The sequence below is a fragment of the Hemitrygon akajei genome, unplaced genomic scaffold, assembly GCF_048418815.1.
Source record: "Hemitrygon akajei unplaced genomic scaffold, sHemAka1.3 Scf000033, whole genome shotgun sequence".
Taxonomy (NCBI): Eukaryota; Metazoa; Chordata; class Chondrichthyes; order Myliobatiformes; family Dasyatidae; genus Hemitrygon; species Hemitrygon akajei.
In genome coordinates this window covers 4,653,249-4,672,544 of record NW_027331919.1, presented here as the reverse complement: position 1 = coordinate 4,672,544, position 19,296 = coordinate 4,653,249, and the positions used below count along the sequence as shown (strand labels likewise).

Genomic DNA, 19,296 nt, shown 5'->3' with positions numbered 1-19,296 from the left:
AGACCGTCCCTCCCCGTATATCACTAGCCCTGCCTCCCAGCCCCATCACTTCACTTCCCTCATAGTTCCATCTCTTCCGCTCCCTCCTCGTTCCATCTCATCCCCTCCCGCCACGTTTCATCAGTTTCCCTGCCTCCTAGTCTCATCACTTCTACTCCGTCGCCGTTGCAGCACCTTTTCTCCCTCCTCGTCCCATCACTCCTCTTCCTCCCAAACCCCTCACCCCTCCTCCCCTAATCCCACATGTATGTGCGAATATCTGAGATATATACATTAGTTCATTCAACGACAAATTTTTAGAATTAAAACATATATGCTATACCAAAGACGACATAAAACACAAATTAAAGTACTGTTATTACAATCAGTAACACACTGGATCCCGGGAAAGCATCCATGGGCACCGCATGTTCCTTCGCCATAGATTCTGTGTGCGACAGTGGCCATTGTAAGTCAGCGCCTCACTCCATCCCTGGCGGCCACGTTAACCGAGAATGTGCTGTGTGGACACAGGGAATCTCTCAGCCCAGGGACACGGAAACCATAAACCTCTCACACGCACCCCGCTCCCCGCAGCTTCAGGAAGGCGTGCCGAAGTTCCTGAAGTCTGATCATATCCGCCATCTCCGACAGAAGTCAGAACCTCGTCAGTTTTACAAAGTCGTCAAAATCCACACGACCCTCGACTCTCCTTGTAACCGATAAACCAGCAGCGTTCTCGTCAAATTCCATAAACGCAGCCCTGAGGTCTGTTAAACTCAGAATTCCGGCGTCCACCCAAATTTCCAGGTTCACAGACCCGTTGGAAATGAACTGGAAGGGGTCTCATTGGAAGGCAGATGGTGCGAGTGAATAGGAAGGGCTGGATTCCATTGGGAGTGAACAGAAACGAGTGGGATCCAGTCGGAATGTTCGGACGAAGGGTGGGGGTATGTCCCGTTAGGGATTTAAATGGAAGCAGTGAATGAGAAGGCGTAGGGTTTATTGGGAGAGAGGACGGTGAGAATGAATGGGAAGGGGTGGATCCTATTTGGAATGCAGACAGTGCTCGGACGATGGCAGCGAATAGGTAGTGCTGCATCCCGTTCGGATAGCGGATGGTGGGAATGAATGAGAAAACATGGCCTTTGATTGAGAGCGAGGCCTGGGTGAGTGGACGGGAACGGAAGGCGTCCCGTTAGGATTACGGACAGTGAGAGAGAACGCCACGGATTGGGAACTCGTTTTTGCATAAGTATACTCATCTTCGATTTCATCCTGGGCTATTTCTCCACAGTAGAAGTCAAATGTGATTATCAACCGGGACTCTGTGATGGGGCAGTGGGGAGGGAGATTCACTCTGTGTCTGACCCCGGGAGTGTGTAACGGGACGGTATGGAGGGGGCTTCACTCTGTGTCTGACCCCGGGAGTGTGTGATGGGTCGGTGTGGAGGAAGATTCACTCTGTCCCTGACCCCGCGAGTGTGTAATGGGACGGTGTGGAGGGAGATTCACTCTGTGTCCGACCCCGGCATTGTGTGATGGGTCGGTGAGGAGGGGGCTTCACTCTGTGTCTGGCCCCGGGAGTGCGTTATGGGACGCTGTGGAGGGAGATTCACTCTCTGAGCCCGACCCCGGGTGTGTGTGATGGGACGGTGTGTAGGGAGCTACACTCTTGTGTCTGACCCCGCGAGTATGTGATGGGACGGTGTGGCGGGAGATTCACTCTGTGTCTGACCCCGGGAGCGTGTGATGGGACGGTGTGGAGGGAGATTCAGTCAGTGCCCGACCCCGGGAGTGAGTGATGGGACTTTGTGGAGTGAGATTCACTCTGTGTCTGTCACGGGGAGTGTGTGATGGGACGGTGTGGTGGGAACTTCACTCTGTGTCTGGCCCCGGGAGTGTGTGATGGAACGGTGTGGAGGGAGATTCACTCTGTGTCTGACCCCGGGAGTGTGTGATGGGACGGTGTGGAGGGAGATTCACTCTGTGTCTGACCCCGGGAGTGTGTGATGGGATGGTGCGGAGGGAGCTTCACTCTGTGTCTGACCCCGGGAGTGTGTGATGGAACGGTGTGGAGGGAGATTCACTCTGTGTCTGACCCCGGGAGTGTGTGATGGAACGGTGTGGAGGGAGATTCACTCTGTGTCTGACCCCGGGAGTGTGTGATGGGACGGTGTGGAGGGAGATTCACTCTGTGTCTGGCCCCGGGAGTGTGTGATGGGACGGTGTGGAGGGAGCTTCACTCTGTGTTTCACGCCGGTATTCCATCCTCCATCCGTCTTGTACTCGGGACCTCAGTGAATAACGTCTGATATTCCAGCCGATATTAACTGTCTGCGGGGTACAGGAGGGGGACGGTTAGCCAGGAAGGGGGTTAATTTGAGACGAGATCCTGGGCACCCAGACTCTGCCAGCCCGACCTCCCTCAGCCTGGAGCTGAGACGCTACTGTGTCAGTGTGAGGAGCTCCGACCCACTGTTACAGTGCACAGGGTGCGGGGGGCAGCGGAAACCTCAAACAAACTCAAGTCCGACCCCAAGGCAGGAAGTTACAGCGGTTTATTGATTTAATCATGATAAATGTAAATTAAACTGTTTGTGAGCAGCTGACGTGCAGGAATAAATAAGCTGTTGTAGCGATGTACTACATACAGAGCTAGAGACAACGACACGCAGTCGGTAAGTCTCTTCCAGACTAGTTTATTCAAACTTCGCGGCGCTGGCGTTTCATCCCGAGCGTCCGCCCTCTCCGGGCGGAAATGACGTCAGACGTGCTCCGGCGCGCTGGCTATTTGTGAGCCGGTGTGCCTGCGCAGAAATTTCATCGCCACACTGTTCCCGACTCACTCACAGTCACACAGAATTAACTGACCGGCGACAACACGTGACAGGTAGATTAATCAGTCCCGTTTCTTACCGTCGCTCTGCATCGCGTAAGCGATGCTTATAAAATCACACTTCAGGGCCGTGTCCGGGATCGCTGCAGATCCAAGGTCATTGCCGAGGTATTTGTCAATTTAACTTCATTGTATCGGCCAGACTTCAGAATGCACCGTCCTCAGCAAAGGGAGCAAAAGGATTCTCCCGGGATAATCCCACCCCACGATACCGGTATCCCAGACTGAGCCCAGGCCCCCGGGCTCCTCCTGTCTTTGTAATTCCCCGGCGTCTCAGCGGGAGAGTCTCGAACCCGCATATCCGGAGGAAGCTGCGCCGCTGGACAACAGACGGAAATACGTCACTGCGGGAACGCTTCCGATATCACCGAGCTCGAGACTGGAGCCAGTTACATTAAAACCGTTGCGAATTACCCCCTGCGCGCGGCCATTAATGGTAAGGGCGGGAGTTAAAGGGGAGGACGAGGAATCTGCCAAAATGTCCCCATCCCGCGGTCGGGGATGTTCAGACATTCAGATGTTCACACGGCCACTCTCAGTCCGGGTCTGACTCCCCGCAGAGATCTCAGTTCCTTCCTCCCGGTCTCACTGAACCGATTCCCGTCCAGACTGAAACAGATGGGAGAAAAAAGATGAAATAAACAGATTACACAACAATGTCAGTAACAGGGGAGTGGGGTTAATGCTTCAACAACATTCACAGATCAATATCACCAGAAAACCCCCGGGTCCGCTGACATTTTATCGCATTGAACATGCACACAAACACACACCAGATCAGCTCCAGACTCGGGAGGGTCGGAATGAGGCGGCGGAGAACGGGGACCGATCGGTCTTTCAGCGAGTTTGATCTCAGGTTCAGCTCCGTCAGTGATGGGTTTGTACTGAGAGCGGAGACGAGATCCTCGGCCCCAGAATCTCTGAGACCGACATCGTTCAGCCTGGAGATGAGAGAGTGTGAGGGTGAAGGACACATAGAGACAGGAGACGGTACAAATCCCCAGTGTTTATCAGAAACACAATTACTGATCACATTAATGTTCAGTGTCAGACACCCAGTGACTGTAAACACAATCTCCCACAGTCTTGTACTTACCCCAGTTTCTGTATTTTACACTCCGGGTTCCTCAGAGTCGCAGACACCAGTTTCACTCCTGAATCTCCCAGTTTATTACCACTCAGGTCCAGATCCGTGAGTGATCGGTTTATAATCAGATTGCTGGCGAAATCCTCGGCACCAGAATCTGTGAGACCGACACAGTCCAGCCTGGAGATGAGAGAGAGTGAGGGTGAAGGACACAGAGAGACAGGAGACGGTACAAATCCCCAGTGTTTATCAGTAACACTATTACTGATCACATTAATGTTCAGTGTCAGACACCCAGTGACTGTAAACACAATCTCCCACAGTCTGGTACTTACTCCAGTTTCTGTATTTTACACTCCGAGTTCCTCAGGGCCGCAGACACTAGTTTCACTCCTGAATCTCCCAGTTTATTACCACTCAGGTCCAGCTCCGTCAGTGATGGGTTTGTACTGAGAGCGGAGACGAGATCCTCGGCACCAGAATCTGTGAGACCGACATCGAACAGCCTGGAGATGAGAGAGAGTGAGGGGGAAGGACACAGAGAGACAGGAGACGGTGCAAATTTCCAGTGTTTATCAGTAACACAATTACCGATCACATTAATGTTTTATGTCAGACACCCAGTGACTGTAAACACAATCTCCCACAGTCTGGTACTTACCGCAATTTCTGTATTTTACACTCCGCGTTCCTCAGAGCTGCAAACAAAAGTCTCACTCCTGAATCTCCCAGTTCATTCCCACTGAGACTCAGACCCGTCAGTGATGGGTTTGTACTGAGAGCGGAGACGAGATCCTCGGCACCAGAATCTGTGAGACCGACATCGTTCAGCCTGGAGATGAGAAAGAGTGAGGGTGAAAGACGCAGAGAGACAGGAGACGATACAAATCCCTAGTGTTTATCAGTAACACAATTACTTATCACATTAATGTTCAGTGTCAGACACCCAGTGACTGTAAACAGAATCTCCCACAGTCTGGTACTTACTCCAGATCCTGTATTTTACACTCCGGGTTCCTCAGAGTCGCAGACACCAGTTTCACTCCTGAATCTCCCAGTTTATTCTTCCCAAGTCTAAACACAGACAAAGTGATGAACAAAGTGATTCAAACCGTGGGACTGAGGGAATTTCTCTCACTTGGATATTTCAGGAAACATTAAACCCTTCGGGAAATGACTGATCGGAGTTTCCATCACTGTCAATGTCCCTCACTGCCCAGCACCAGGGTATTCACCCAATGTCAGTCATTTAGTCTGTCGGAGTGACACTGTAAACTCCACGTATTCTGTCTCATTCCCTGAATGTTAGAAAAGTGTTCCTGACCTGAGAGGGTCGGAAGGAGCAGTGTTGAAGGGTGGGAGGAAGTCCCACAGTGTGAAAGATTTGTGTCGATGGGAGACGGTGGGGGAGATCCCACCTGAGGTAAAGGGATGTGAAGTCTGAAGCTGCAGAAGGAAGGGGGATGAAGTAGAGTGATCCCACAGAAGAAAGGAAAACACATCCGACAGAAGGAAGAGGGATGAAGTAGAGTGATCCCACAGAAGAAAGGAAAGCACATCCTACAGAAGGAAGGGGGATGAAGTAGAGTGATCCCACAGAAGAAAGGAAAACACATCCGACAGAAGGAAGGGGGATGAAGTAGAGTGATCCCACAGAAGAAAGGAAAGCACATCCTACAGAAGGAAGGGGGATGAAGTAGAGTGATCCCACAGAAGAAAGGAAAACACATCCGACAGAAGGAAGGGGGATGAAGTAGAGTGATCCCACAGAAGAAAGGAAAGCACATCCTACAGAAGGAAGGGGGATGAAGTAGAGTGATCCCACAGAAGAAAGGAAAACACATCCGACAGAAGGAAGGGGGATGAAGTAGAGTGATCCCACAGAAGAAAGGAAAACTCATCCGACAGAAGGAAGGGGGATGAAGTAGAGTGATCCCACAGAAGAAAGGAAAACACATCCGACAGAAGGAAGAGGGATGAAGTAGAGTGATCCCACAGAAGAAAGGAAAGCACATCCTACAGAAGGAAGGGGGATGAAGTAGAGTGATCCCACAGAAGAAAGGAAAACACATCCGACAGAAGGAAGGGGGATGAAGTAGAGTGATCCCACAGAAGAAAGGAAAACACATCCGACAGAAGGAAGGGGGATGAAGTAGAGTGATCCCACAGAAGAAAGGAAAACTCATCCGACAGAAGGAAGGGGGATGAAGTAGAGTGATCCCACAGAAGAAAGGAAAACACATCCGATAGAAGGAAGGGGGATCTGGAAGAGATCCCAGAGGATGATGTCGATGGGAAAAGATATTCCGACAAAACGAGCGATTCACAAATAGATTTCACGGGAGGGGTGGGTCTGAACTGAGCTCCACAATCGGCAGAGGAGTTACCCGAATGGGATCTGGGTATCTGCTAGTGAGCCGTCACACGGTTAGACTGATGGTTTGAGTCACACAAGGAAAGGGTGGGGGAGGATAAACTCTCAATGGTATTTCTTTCCTTCTCACCGGGGCAGTCTGCTGATGGTCTCTTGTTCCTGACAGTGAAGGCTGTGTGAATCTCTGACCCATCTGCTGCAGTCCGTGTCGGTCTGGGTGTCAGTAACAGTGAGAAGGAAGATTGTCAATGGACGTGTCACAGGCAGGGAGAAACAGGGCCATTCCTGTTATTTACTACCATTAAACAAACGGCCGTTATTCACTGAAGTCACCAACAAAGCCTATTTATCCTTGGGTAATTACAGACCCAATTACAGTAGTTATTTGTCACATTATTTGATTTACTGCAATTTATATATAACCGTCTAACAATTACAGCACGGAAACAGCCATCTGGGCCATTCTAGTCCGTGCCGAACACTTACTCTCACCTAGTCCCACTGACCGCATTCAGCCCATTAACCTCCATTCCTTTCCTGTCCATATACATATCCAATGTTGCTTTAAATAAAAATACCGACCCTGCCTCTACCACTTCTACTGGAAGATTGTTCCACACAGCTAATGCTCTCTGAGTAAAGAAATTCCCCCTCGTGTACCCTTAAACTTTTGTCCCGTAACTCCGCTTGTTTGAATCTCCCCACTCTCAATGTAAAAAGCCTATCCACATCAACTCTATCTATCTATCCCCCTCCTAATTTTAAATACCTCTATCAAGTCCCCCCTCAACCTTCTACGCTCCAGAGAGTAAAGACCTAACTTGTTCAACCTTTCCCTGTAACTTAGGTGCTGAAACCCAGGTAACATTCTAGTAAATATTCTCTGTACTCTCTCTATTTTGTTGTTATCTTTCTTATAGTTCGGTGACCAGAACTGTACACGATACTCCAAATTCGGCCTTACTAATGCCTTGTACAATTTTAACATGATATCCCAACTCCTATACTCAATGCTCAGATTTATAAAGGCCAACATAACAAAAGCTTTCTTCACCACCCTACCCACAATTTTACCAAATTTGAAACAACACAATAGAACATTTTCATAGTTCAGAGTGAGAGATAAATCAAGTTACCTCAACTCCTGGCACTTGTGCAGCCCGGGTCCCAGCCGCTGTATTCCTTCACACTGAATGTTGCATTTCTCCAGGTCGAGGTGTTTTATTGTATCACAGAGTCCGATGGCATGAGACAGGACCGCGCAGTCAATCGGGGTCAGTGTCATTCCACTGAATGAAAGTGTGTCCACGGTTTCCAGTGCGGCCTGAGCCAGTCCACGATTCTGAGACTCAAACAGGTAGTGCAATGTGTTCAGGAGTCTCCTTCTACCAGTGTCACCCGTGTTTCTACTCTGGCGTGTAACCTCCTCCTTCACCCAGTCAATCACCCGGCAGGTTGTTTGATGAAGAAATGGACCCAGAAACTCCTCCAGGCCCCGAGCTGTCATTGGGTTGGAGAGACCAGCAACAAAACGGAGAAATACCTCAAATCGCCCATCTGTCGTGTTGTGGGCTTCAGTGAGGAATTTCAGGATATCCCCAGGATGTGGATTCAGGAATTGTGCGACTGCCGCTAGAAACTCTTGGATGGTGAGGTGTGGGAATGTGTACACCACGCTCCGGGCAGAATCCTCTCTCTCCAAAAGCTCCATCAGGAACCCGGACAGGAACTGGGAAGGCTGCAGATTGCAGTTCATCAAATCTCCATCTGTAAACACAATCTTCTTCTCGGACACTCCTCTGAAGGCCATTCCACCCACCCTGAGTAACACATCACGGGGGCTCTCAATCTCACGGCCGTGGTTTTTCAGGATGTTGTAAATATAGTAGGAGTACAGTTGAGTGATGGTCTTGGGAACTCTCTGCGGGTCCCTGACTCTTTGTGTGAAGAAGGGACCCAGTGCCAGAGCGAGGATCCAGCAGTAGGAAGGATTGTAGCTCATGGTGTACAGGATTTTGTTCTCCTGCACGTGTTTGAAAACAGCTTCCGCCACCGTCTGATCTTCAAAATACCTGATGAAATATTCCTTCCGTTCCTCACCAACAAATCCCAGGATTTCAGTCCAAACACTGATCTCAGCCTTTTCCAATAAATGTAACGCAGCGGGACGGGAGGTCAGCAGCACTGAACACCCTGGGAGCAGCTTGTGCTGGATTAAACTGTACACTATGTCAGACACTTCACACCGCCACTCGGGATCTGGGCACTGGTGCCTGGGTTCTGTGCCTCTCCGACTGTCCGCAAAATCGATTCTGTGCTTGAATTCATCCAAACCATCGAATATAAACAGCAATCCCTCTGGGTTCTTCCAGACCTTTCTCAGTGAATTCCCAAAGTATGGATACTGTTCCAGTATTAGTTCCCTCAGGTTTATTCTGCAGTCAATGGAGTTTAAATCTCGGAATTTAAAACAGAAGACAAAGTGGAATTGTTGGTATATTTTCCCTGTGGCCCAGTCATAAACAATCTTTTGTACCAGTGTCGTTTTCCCGATCCCCGGGACTCCGGCCATTGCTACCGAGCATCCCGAAGTTAATCGTGTGAAGAATCTTTTCATTTTGTCCCGAAAACTATGTGAGTAACTATTATGAAATAGATTAGCAATGTGGATTTTCTCCAGCTCTTTACGGAGATGTTTCTGTCTCCACTCCTCGTGGTCTCTGCCTCTTGCCAGCAGCTCATGTTCCACCAGTCTCCGATCTCGAACAGTAGAAATGATCGTGAGCTCAGCGTATCGATCAACCAGCTGGAATACCTTCACCTTCTCCCTCATCAGGATCGTGTTCACTCTGAGTGTTTCAGTCTGTGTCCGCAGACTCTCCATGTGTTTCTGTCGAACATCTGAGGACGGACAGAAGTAGGTGGTCAAAGCGTGATCTGATGAACACGGAACACCCACTTATTTCCCCTAATTTAAAAAAAAAAGCATTGTTTGGGTGAAATCGGGAAATCAGAGATAAGAGTGTGTGAAAATGAACGATGTCCCAGAAACGTCTCTGATCCCATTCAGATCCGCTGTTCGTGTTTGCAGGTTCCCCGGTGTTCCAGCGAGCACCAAGTGGATACGTGATTCTGGAGAGGAGAGTGTTGTGTGGAGTTGGTGGTTTCACTGCTTTGACTGCTCAGCTTCTGCTGTACTCTGCAACACCGCAGACGGTAGCAGTGGGTGCGGGGGGGGGGGGGCGTACCGTTTTGGATACTGTTTGTGGGGATGACCTACCAGCTACAAGTTGCAGTGGTTGCGGCTCTGGCACCGAGACTGGATCCTCAGCTCAGAAGGGAAGGAGGGAAAAGAGGAGAGGGTGAGTAGCCGGTTGTCGTGGTCCAAGTAGGGACCAATGACGTGGATAGGAAGAAGGTGGAGGTCCCGCAAAGAGGGTTTAAGGATGTAGCTGCAAAATTGAAGGACAGGACTTTCAGGGATGCAATCTCAGGATTAGCGTGCTACGTACTAGTGAGGCTAGAAATAGGGAGATAATGCAGCTAAATACGTGGCTAAGGAGTTGCTGTAGGAGGGAGGGCTTCATTTTTCTGAAAGATTGGGCCTTGTTCCAGCGAAGGTGGGTCCTGTTTCGACGGGACGTGTTGCACCTGAACAGGAGGGGGACTAGCATCCTTGCGGCAAGGTTTGCTATTGCTGCTCAGAGGATTTGGACGATACTTTCAGGGGGAGGATAACCAGAGTGTCAGAGCACATCCTGAGGTGGAAGAGGATACTGGTCATGCGAAAGCTGCAAATATAGTGCATGGTGTAAAGCCAGATCTAACATATAGAGGCTTTGATAAAGAGAAGCAGGATAAAGTGTATAAAGGTAGCAAGGCAGAAGGGCTAAAGTGCGGGTATTTCTTTGCAAGAAGCATGAGGAGCAAAGGTGATGAACTGTGAGCTTGGATACACACATGGAATTATGATGCAGTGGCCATTACAGAGACTTAGCTGGCACCAGAGCAGGAATTGTTTCTCAATATTCCCAGATTCCAGTGCTTTATAAGGGATACGGGGGGTGCGGGGAAGAGGGGTGGCATTATTGGTCCGGGATACTATTACAGCTACAGAAAGTTTGGGTGATGTAGCAGGAATCGCTTTTGAGTCAGTATGGGCGGAAGGCAGGAACAGGAAGGCAGCAGTTACTCTATTGGGAGTATTCTGTAGGCCCCCTAGTAGCAGCAGAGATACCGAGGAGCAGATTGGGGTGCAGATTTTGGAACCGTGCAATAATAACAGGGTGTTATCATGGATGACTTTAACTGCTCGAGTACTGATTGACACTGATTAGTTCCGATGGTTTAGATGGGGCAGCCTTTTTTAAGTGTGTCCAGGACGGATTCCTGTCACAGTGTGTTGACAGGCCGACTAGCGTGAATACCATCCTAGATCTAGTATTAGGTAACGAACCGGGTCAAATCACAGATCTCTCAGTGGGTGAGCATCTGGGGACAGTGTACACCGATTCCCTGGCTTTTAGCATTATCATGAACAAGAATAAAAGCAGAGAGGGGAGGATTTTTTTTTAAATTGGGGAAGGACAAGTTATGAGGCTATAAAGCTAGAACTTGCGGGTGTGAATTGGGATGATTTTTTTTTTGCAGGGAAACGTACTAAGGACATGTGGTCGATGATCAGGGATATCTTGCAGGATGTTAGGGATAAATTTGTCCCGGTGAGGAAGATTAAGAATGGGAGTGTGAAGGAACCATGTGTGACAAGTGAGGTGGAGAAGCTAGACAGGTGCAAAAAGGCAGCATGGTTCAGGAAGCCACGATAAGATGGTTCTATAGGGGAACAGAGGGTAGCAAGAAAGGTGCTTAAGAAGGTGCTGAGGAGAGAAGAAGGGGACATGAGAAGACCTTGGCGAGGAGGGTAAAGGAAAACCCCAAGGCATTCTTCAATTATGTGTAGAACAAAAGGATGACAGGAGTGAAGGAAGGACCGGTTAGAAATAAGGTGGGAAGATAAGATTGGAGGCTGTGGAAGTGAGCGAGGCTCTCAATGAATACTTTTATTCGGTATTCACTAATGAGATAGAAACATGACGGTGAGGACAATATGAGTGAGGTTGATGTTCTGGAGCATGTTGATATTAAGGAAGCGGAGGTTTTGGAGTTGTTAAAATACATCAGGACGGGTAAGTCCCCGGGGTGTGACGGAATATTACCCACGCTGCTCCACGAGGAGAGGAAAGAGATTGCTGAACCTCTGGCTAGGATCTTTATGTCCTCGTTGTCCACAGGAATTGTACCGGAGGATTGGAGGGGGGCAAATGTTGTCCCCTTGTTCAAAAAAGGTTGTAGGGATAGTCCGGGTAATTATAGACCAGTGAGCCTTACGTCTGTGGTGGGAAAGCTGTTAGAAAAGATTCTTAGAGATAGGATCTATGGGCACTTCGAGAATCATGGTCTGATCAGGGGCAGTCAGCATGGCTTTGTGAAGGGCAGATCGTTCCTAAAAAGCCTGTTAGAGTTCTTTGAGGAGATGACCAGACATATAGAAAAGGGTAGTTCAGTGGATGTGATCTACATAGATTTTAGTAAGGCATTTAACAAGGTTCCACACGATAGGATTATTCAGAAAGTCAGAAGGCATGGGATCCAGGGGAGTTTGGCCAGGTGGATACAGAATTGGCTTTCCTGCAGAAAGTTGCGGTGGGGGGAGTACATTCAGATTAGAGGGTTGCGACTAGTGGTGTCCCACAATGATCTGTTCTGTGACCTCTATATTTCTCGATTTTTATTATCGACCTGGATGTTGGGGTAGAAGGTGGGTTGGCAAGTTTGCAGACGACACAAAGGTTGGTGGTGTTGTAGATAGTGTAGAGGATTGTCGAAGATTGCAGAGAGACATTGATAGGATGCAGAAGTGGGCTGAGCATTGGCAGATGGAGTTCAACCCGGAGAAGTGTGAGGTGGTATACTTTTGAAGGACAAATTCCAAGGCAGAGTATAAAGTAACTGGCAGGATTATTGGTAGTGTTGAGGAGAAGATGGATCTGGGGATACATGTCCACAGATCCATGAAAGTTGTCTCACAGGTAGATAGGGTACTTAACAAAGCTTATGTGGTGTTAGCTTTCATAACTGGAGGGATAGAGTTTAAGAGACGCGATGTAATGATGCAACTCTATAAAACTCTAGTTAGGCCACACTTGGAATACTGTGTCCAGTTCTGGTCGCCTCACTATAGGAGGCATGTGGAAGCATTGGAAAGGGTACAGAGGAGATTTACAAGGATGCTGCCTGTTTTAGAGAGTATCGATTATGATCAGAGATTAAGGGAGCTAGGGCTTTACTCTGGAGAGAAGGAGGATGAGAGGATACATGATAGAGGTGCACAATATATTAAGAGGAATAGACAGAGGGGACAGCCAGCGCCTCTTCCCCAGGGCACCACTGCTCAGTACAAGAGGACATGGCTTTAAGTTAAGGGGAGGGAAGTTCAAGGGGGATATTAGAGGAAGGTTTTTCACTCAGAGTGAGGTTGGTGCGTGGAATGCTCTGCCTGACTCAGTGGTGGAGTTGGGCACACTGGTGAAGTTTAAGAGACTACTAGACAGATATATGGAGGAATTTAAGGTTGGGGTTTATATGTGAGGCAGGGTTTGAGGGTCAGCACAACATTGTGGGCCGAAGCGCCTGTTACGTGCTGTACTATTATAGTTTCTATGTTCAAATCTCCCTCTTGAACCCACTCTCCCCTCTTACCAATCACCAGCACATCAGCATTCTTGTAGTCTTGAACAGTGTGTCTGTCTCAGAGATAATATGTATGTGTGAGATCAGAGGTAGAACAGAGGAAGGAGGGGGAAGGGAGGGAGACGCTATTGAATTTGAAGTCACTGGGAGGAAGAGGTCTGAAACCACACGACAGGCCTGCACGCACAAAGAATTAGAAAATCTCAAAAGCGAGAGATAGATATCCGGTTTAAGTGAGTAGAAATAACACCAACGGTGTGGAGGAAGATTCACTCTGTGTCTGACCCTGGGAGTGTGTGATGGGACAGTATGACCATTCGCCGCACAATTATGAGCCGACCCTTAACCCTGCCTCCCATATAGACCCCCACCTTAAACTCCTCCATACACCTGTTTAGTAGTCTCTGAAATTTGACCAGTTAATCTGCATCCACCACTGACTCTGGCAGTGCATTCCATGCACCAAACACTCTCTAAGTAAAAAACCTTCATCTGATATCGCCCTTGTACTTTCCAACCCTTACCTTAAAGCCATGTGCTCTTGTATGGAACAGTGGTGCTCGGAAGAGGCGCTGGCTGTCCACTCTATCTATTCCTCGTAAAATCTTGTATACTTCTATCATGTCTCCTCTCATCATCCTTCTCTCCAAAGAGTAAAGTCCCAGCTCCCTTAATCTCTGATCATAATGCAAACTCTCTAAACCAGGCAGCATCCAGGTAAATCTCCTCTGTACCCTTTCCAATGCTTCCACATCCTTCCTATAGTGAGGCGACCAGAACTGGACACAGTACTCCAAGTGTGGCCTAAACAAGGTTTTACACAGCTGCATCATTACTCCGCGACTTTTGAAATCTATCCCTCGACTTCTGAATACTACAACTTTATAAGATTTCTTAACTTCCCTATCTACCTGTGAGGCAACTTTCAGAGGTCAGTGGACATATACCCCTGGCACACCCTGCTCCTCCACACTTCCAATTTTCCTGCTATTTACTTTGTACTCTGCCTTGGAGTTTGTCCTTCCAATGAGTACCAACTCACATTTCACCGGGTTGAACACCATCTGCCTCTTCTCAGCCCAGTTCTGCATCCTATCAATGTCTCTTTGCAATCTGAGGCAATCCTTTACACTATCCACAACACCACCAAACTTTGTCGTCTGCAAACTTGCCAAACCACCTTTCTACCCCCAAATCCAGTTCGTTAAAAAAAATCACCAAAGGTAGTGATCCCAGAAACGATCCTTGAGGGACACCTCTAGTCACAACCTTCCAATCTTAAATGCACTCATTCCACAACGACCCACGGCTTTCTGCAAGCAAGCCAATTCTGAATTTACCTGGCCAAACTTCCTTGGATTACATGCCCGCTGACTTTCCGAATAAGGCTACTCTGTGGAACCTTGTCAAATAGATAGATAGATAGATAGATAGATAGATAGATAGATAGATAGATAGATAGATAGATAGATAGATAGATAGATAGATAGATAGATAGATAGATAGATAGATAGATAGATAGATAGATAGATACTTTATTCATCGCCATGGGGAAATACAACTTTTTTTTCCAATGTCCCATACACTTGTTGTAGCAAAACTAATTACATACAATACTTAACTCAGTAAAAAATATGATATGCATCTAAATCACTATCTCAAAAAGCATTAATAATAGCTTTTAAAAAGTTCTTAAGTAGTTTACTTAGATACTTTAAATACAATCAACCCCGGCACTTTAACATATCATACTCCTGGCGGTTGAATTGTAAAGCCTAATGGCATTGGGGAGTATTGACCTCTTCATCCTGTCTGAGGAGCACTGCATCGATAGCAACCTGTCGCTGAAACTGACGGAACATTCCCCACGAGGCCAGCAAAGATATTGCGTAGTGTCTGGCGAGGATCTTTATGTACTCGTTATCGACGGGAATGGTACCGGAGGATTGCAGGGTGGCGAATGTTATCCCCTTGTTCAAAAAAGCTAGTAGGGATAGTCCAGGTAATTATAGACCAATTAGTCTTATGTCTGTGGTGGGAAAACTGTTGGAAAAGATTCTTACAGATAGGATCTATGGGCATTTAGAGATTTATGGTCTGATCAGGGACAGTCAGCATGGCTTTGTGAAGTGCAAATCGTGCCTAACAAGCCTTATATAGTTCTTTGAGGAGATGTCCCGTCATATAGATGAGGATAGTACAGTGGATATGATCTACATGGATTTTAGTAAGGCATTTGTCAAGGTTCCACACGGTAGGCTTATTCAGAAAGTCAGAAGGCATGGGATCCAGGGAAGTTTGTCCATGTGGATTCAGAATTGGCTTGCCTGCAGAAAGCAGAGTGTCATGGTGGAGGGAGTACATTCGGTGTGGAGGTTTGTGACTAGTGGTGTCCCTCATGGATCGGTCTGGGACCTGTACTTTTCTTCATTTTTATTAACAAATTGGATGTTGGGTTAGAAGTGTGGTTTGGCAAGTTTGCAGACGACACCACCTTGGTGGTGTTGTGAATAGTATAGAGGACTGTCGCAGAGAGACATTGATAGGATACAGAAGTGGGCTGAGAAGTGGCAGATGCAGTTCAACCCGGCGAAGTGTGAGGTGGTACACTTTGGAAGGACAAACTTCAAGACAGAGTACAACTTAAATTGCAGGATACTTGGTAGAGTGGAGGAGCAGAGTGATCTGGGGGTACATGTCCACAGATCCCTGAAAGTTGCCGCACAGGTAGATAGGGTAGTTAAGAAAGCTTATGACGTGTTAGCTTTTATAAATCGAGGTACAGAGTTTAAGAATCGCGATGTAATGATTCAGCTCTGGTTAGGCAACACTTGGAGTACTGTGTCCAGTTCTGGTCGCCTCACCCAGGAAGGATGTGGAAGCATTGGAAAGGGTACAGAGGAGATTTACCAGGATGCTGCCTGGTTCAGAGAGCATGGATTATGATCAGAGGTTAAGGGAGCTAGGGCTTTACTCTCTGGAGAGAAGGAGGATGAGTGGGGACATGATAGAGGTGTACAAGATATTAAGATGAATAGACAGAGTGCACAGCCAGCGCCTCTTCCCCAGGGCACCACTGTTCAGCACAAGAGGACATGGCTTTAATGTAAGGGGTGGGGAGTTCAAGGGGGATATTAGAGGAAGATTTTTTACTCAGAGAGTGGTTGGTGCATGGAATGCGCTGCCTGAGTCAGTGGTGGAGGCAGATACACAAGTGAAATTTAAGAGACAACCTGGCAGGTATATGGGGTAATTTAAGGTGGGGGGATGTTACATGGGTGGTAAGGTTTAAAAGTCAGCACAATATTATTGACCGAAGGGCCTGACAGTTGTGTACTATTCTGTGTTCTATTTTCTATGCTTCTTCTTTGACTGACGGGAATATCTGTTTAGCAAACTCATAGATTTCTCCAGGTGCACAGCCGAAGACCCGGACGGTAAAATGGTGTTCTGAAAAAAAGCAAATGGTATTCCGTCTGCCAGCCACAGCACAAGGAGTGTCGCCTGAACTCCGACCGTCGCGAAACATGCCTCTAAAGAAGGTATTTAGGCTCTCAGTCTCATGGTCCGGTCCGTGAAATCAGCATTCCGGTTCACGGTCCGGTCCCGTTCCTTATTCCAGGTTTTCCGGGCATCTCCAGTTTCTGTTGAGGCAGCTTATTCTCGCTTGGTCTGGCCTCATAAATAGCTTCAGGATTTAGCCTCTCGCTGCTGGATTGTTCCTGTCCAAAGTCCCCGTCTGTATCCTTTTCTTTAACCTTCCTGCTTGGAGCCTTTCCTTGCCTCGCCAGTGTCTGGAGCCTTGCTTCATCTCGCCTCTCCCTGGAGCTTTGCTTCGTCTTGTCTCTGCCTGGAGCCTTGCCTCGTCTTACCTGTGTCTGGAGCCCTAACTCGCCTTGCCTGTGTCTGGAGCCTCGCCCTGTTTTGAACTGTCTGTCTATGTCCACACCTTCGCTAGGTAGTTTCGGCCGATTTGCGGCTAACTCGCGTTGGGACTCTGCCTCTCAATGTTCACGCCTTCGCTAGGTAGGTTCGGCCGATTTACCACTACCTAGCGTTGGGAACAGTCGCGTCGTGTTCACCGTTCTGCGTAATGAGTCCCGGCCTTGCGTCCTGTACCCAAGGAGGGGTCCAGGCTCTGTGCTTTGTGTAATGAGTCCTGGCCCTGCGTCCTGTACCCAAGGAGGGGTCCAGGCTCTGTGTTTTATGTAATGAGTCCCGGCCCTGCGTCCTGTACCCAAGGAGGGGACCTGCTCTGTGTGCTGTGTGATGAGTCTCGGCCCTACGTCCCGTACCCAAGGAGGGGACCTGCTCTGTGTTCTGTGTGATGAGTCCGGCTCTACGTCCTGTAACCAAGGAGGGGATCTGCTCTGTGTTCTGTGTGATGAGTCCCGGCCCTACGTCCTGTATCCGAGGAGTGGATCTGCACTGTGTTCTGTGTGATGAGTCCGGCTCTATGTCCTGTACCCAAAGAGGGGATCTGCTCTGTATTCTGTGTTATGAGTACCGGCCCTACGCCCTGTACCCAAGGAGGTGTCCCGGCTCGGTGTTCTGTGTTCCTGTCTCTTCCTCGACTAAGGCTCTTGGTTCTTGTCATATCCATGTGCCAACAAACAACCTTGCCAAGCCCGGTGCTGGGGTTCCCTTGTCCATGAGTCTCACGTCCAGTCATGTTTCTCCATCGACCAAGGTTCTGGGTTCTCATCACGTCATATGCCTCGCTCAGCACAAGAGTACCTTGCCCAGCCCTGTGCTAGGATTCTTTCGTCCTGTGCTAAGGTTCCCTTGCCCCGTCCAAGAGTCTCAGGTTCCGTCCTGTGCCTCTCCTCGTCCTGTAGCCTCGGCTTGCCCTCGCCTTGTTTTGGAGTCCGAGCCCGAGGCAAGATCCAGGTTCTGGGTCCTTGTCCAGTCTCTGGCTCGGAGTCCAAGGCCAGGCTCCTAGTTCCCAGTTTCATGTCCTGGTTCCACTAAGATTGTCAAGTCCTAACCCAGGCCCGGAATCGTTTTCTCGTCCGGGGCCTGTGTCTTGTCCAGCGTCCTTTCTGCCCCATTGGCTTTGCTTCCTTCTCACACCTAGTCCTGTTCCTGGTAGTTCAGTGTCTGTGTCTTGCTTTTGGGCCTACTCCCAATGCGCCCCCCCCCCCCCCGTATTTCTCAGAGCGAAATAAAGACTTTGAAATGTCCGCTCCATCGCTTACCTTTCAGATGCTTGGGCACTTCAGATAAACCCCGCTCAGTGTCCATGTAGGCGAACTGGCCGTCACCTGTGCAAACAGATTAAACTGCATGAGGTCTGTAACTGTGTAATACTGTAAATTCAGTAGGATTTACATCTGTAACACACAGTGTATTGTTCACCGTACCACGTTCCCGTATTTCATTCAGTATTCTGCTCAGCTTCGGTAAATGGTGATGTAGTTTCACAAAGGATTCCCACATCACCCTCTGGGCCCCCGAGCCCTTCTCCATCACCAGTTCCAGGAGGAGTTTGGAAGCGCCCGCTCGGTTTCCCTTCTCCGCCAGCTCAGTCACGCTCTGTAATGAACAATGTGGAATATGTTGAGTAGCGGAGGGGTGGGTACAAATCAACCCTGAACATGGACTGACCCACCACATTCTACTCACTGTAGATCACTCACAACCATTGAAGTGTTCATAGCGGGGTAAAGATTTTAAAAGATGCGAGCGGGGTCAGTCAGGAGTTCATGCACGCAACAGATGGCGGGGTAATTATCCACTTGACGGGTTTTAAGAAGAGCACACATAGCGTGAGTGAGCCAGAAATAGAGTGGGGATTTGAGGTTTTGTGTCAGAGAGGGTTCAGTGCGGAGAGGCGGAGGCTTTAGGTAGATATTGGGTAATACTTTACCTCTTTTTCATGATTAGAACAGTGGGAATGCCAGGCAGAATAGTGGAATGCTCTTCCTACAGGGTGCAGCAAGACAGGGGTAGCCCGACAACTGCCCCTTCAGGCATTTCGTCCAGCTGCAGCTTCTTACAGACTGTGCTGAGGAATTGGAGCTGGAGCCGGATGAACCCGGGATCACTCAGAATGCTAAGAGGTTGACTGACAGACTGTTCAGGGACGGAGATATACCCAAGGCGCAGTCCGTAGGTAATTGGGTGACTGTCAGGAGGGGGGGAAGGGGATAGGCAACCACCACCGAAAACTCCTCTCTAACAGGTATACAGCTTTTTGCTTCGGGG

At 48.7% G+C, this 19,296-nt stretch overlaps 1 protein-coding gene across 1 annotated transcript in view; it reads right to left on the bottom strand.

Annotated features, from left to right (window-relative positions):
* Positions 1-2,545: 2,545 nt before the first annotated feature.
* LOC140719907 (NACHT, LRR and PYD domains-containing protein 3-like) overlaps positions 2,546-19,296 on the bottom strand; it is a 28,261-nt gene continuing 11,510 nt past the window's right edge. Inside the window, exons 4-11 of the mRNA XM_073034833.1 lie at positions 18,453-18,624; positions 18,288-18,353; positions 7,476-9,240; positions 4,953-5,039; positions 4,627-4,797; positions 3,975-4,145; positions 3,652-3,819; positions 2,546-3,487 (exon numbers count right to left, since the gene is read on the bottom strand). Of these exons, the coding sequence (XP_072890934.1) occupies positions 3,400-3,487; positions 3,652-3,819; positions 3,975-4,145; positions 4,627-4,797; positions 4,953-5,039; positions 7,476-9,240; positions 18,288-18,353; positions 18,453-18,624 (2,688 nt within the window). The 3' untranslated portion in view covers positions 2,546-3,399. The remainder of the gene's footprint in view (positions 3,488-3,651; positions 3,820-3,974; positions 4,146-4,626; positions 4,798-4,952; positions 5,040-7,475; positions 9,241-18,287; positions 18,354-18,452; positions 18,625-19,296) is intronic.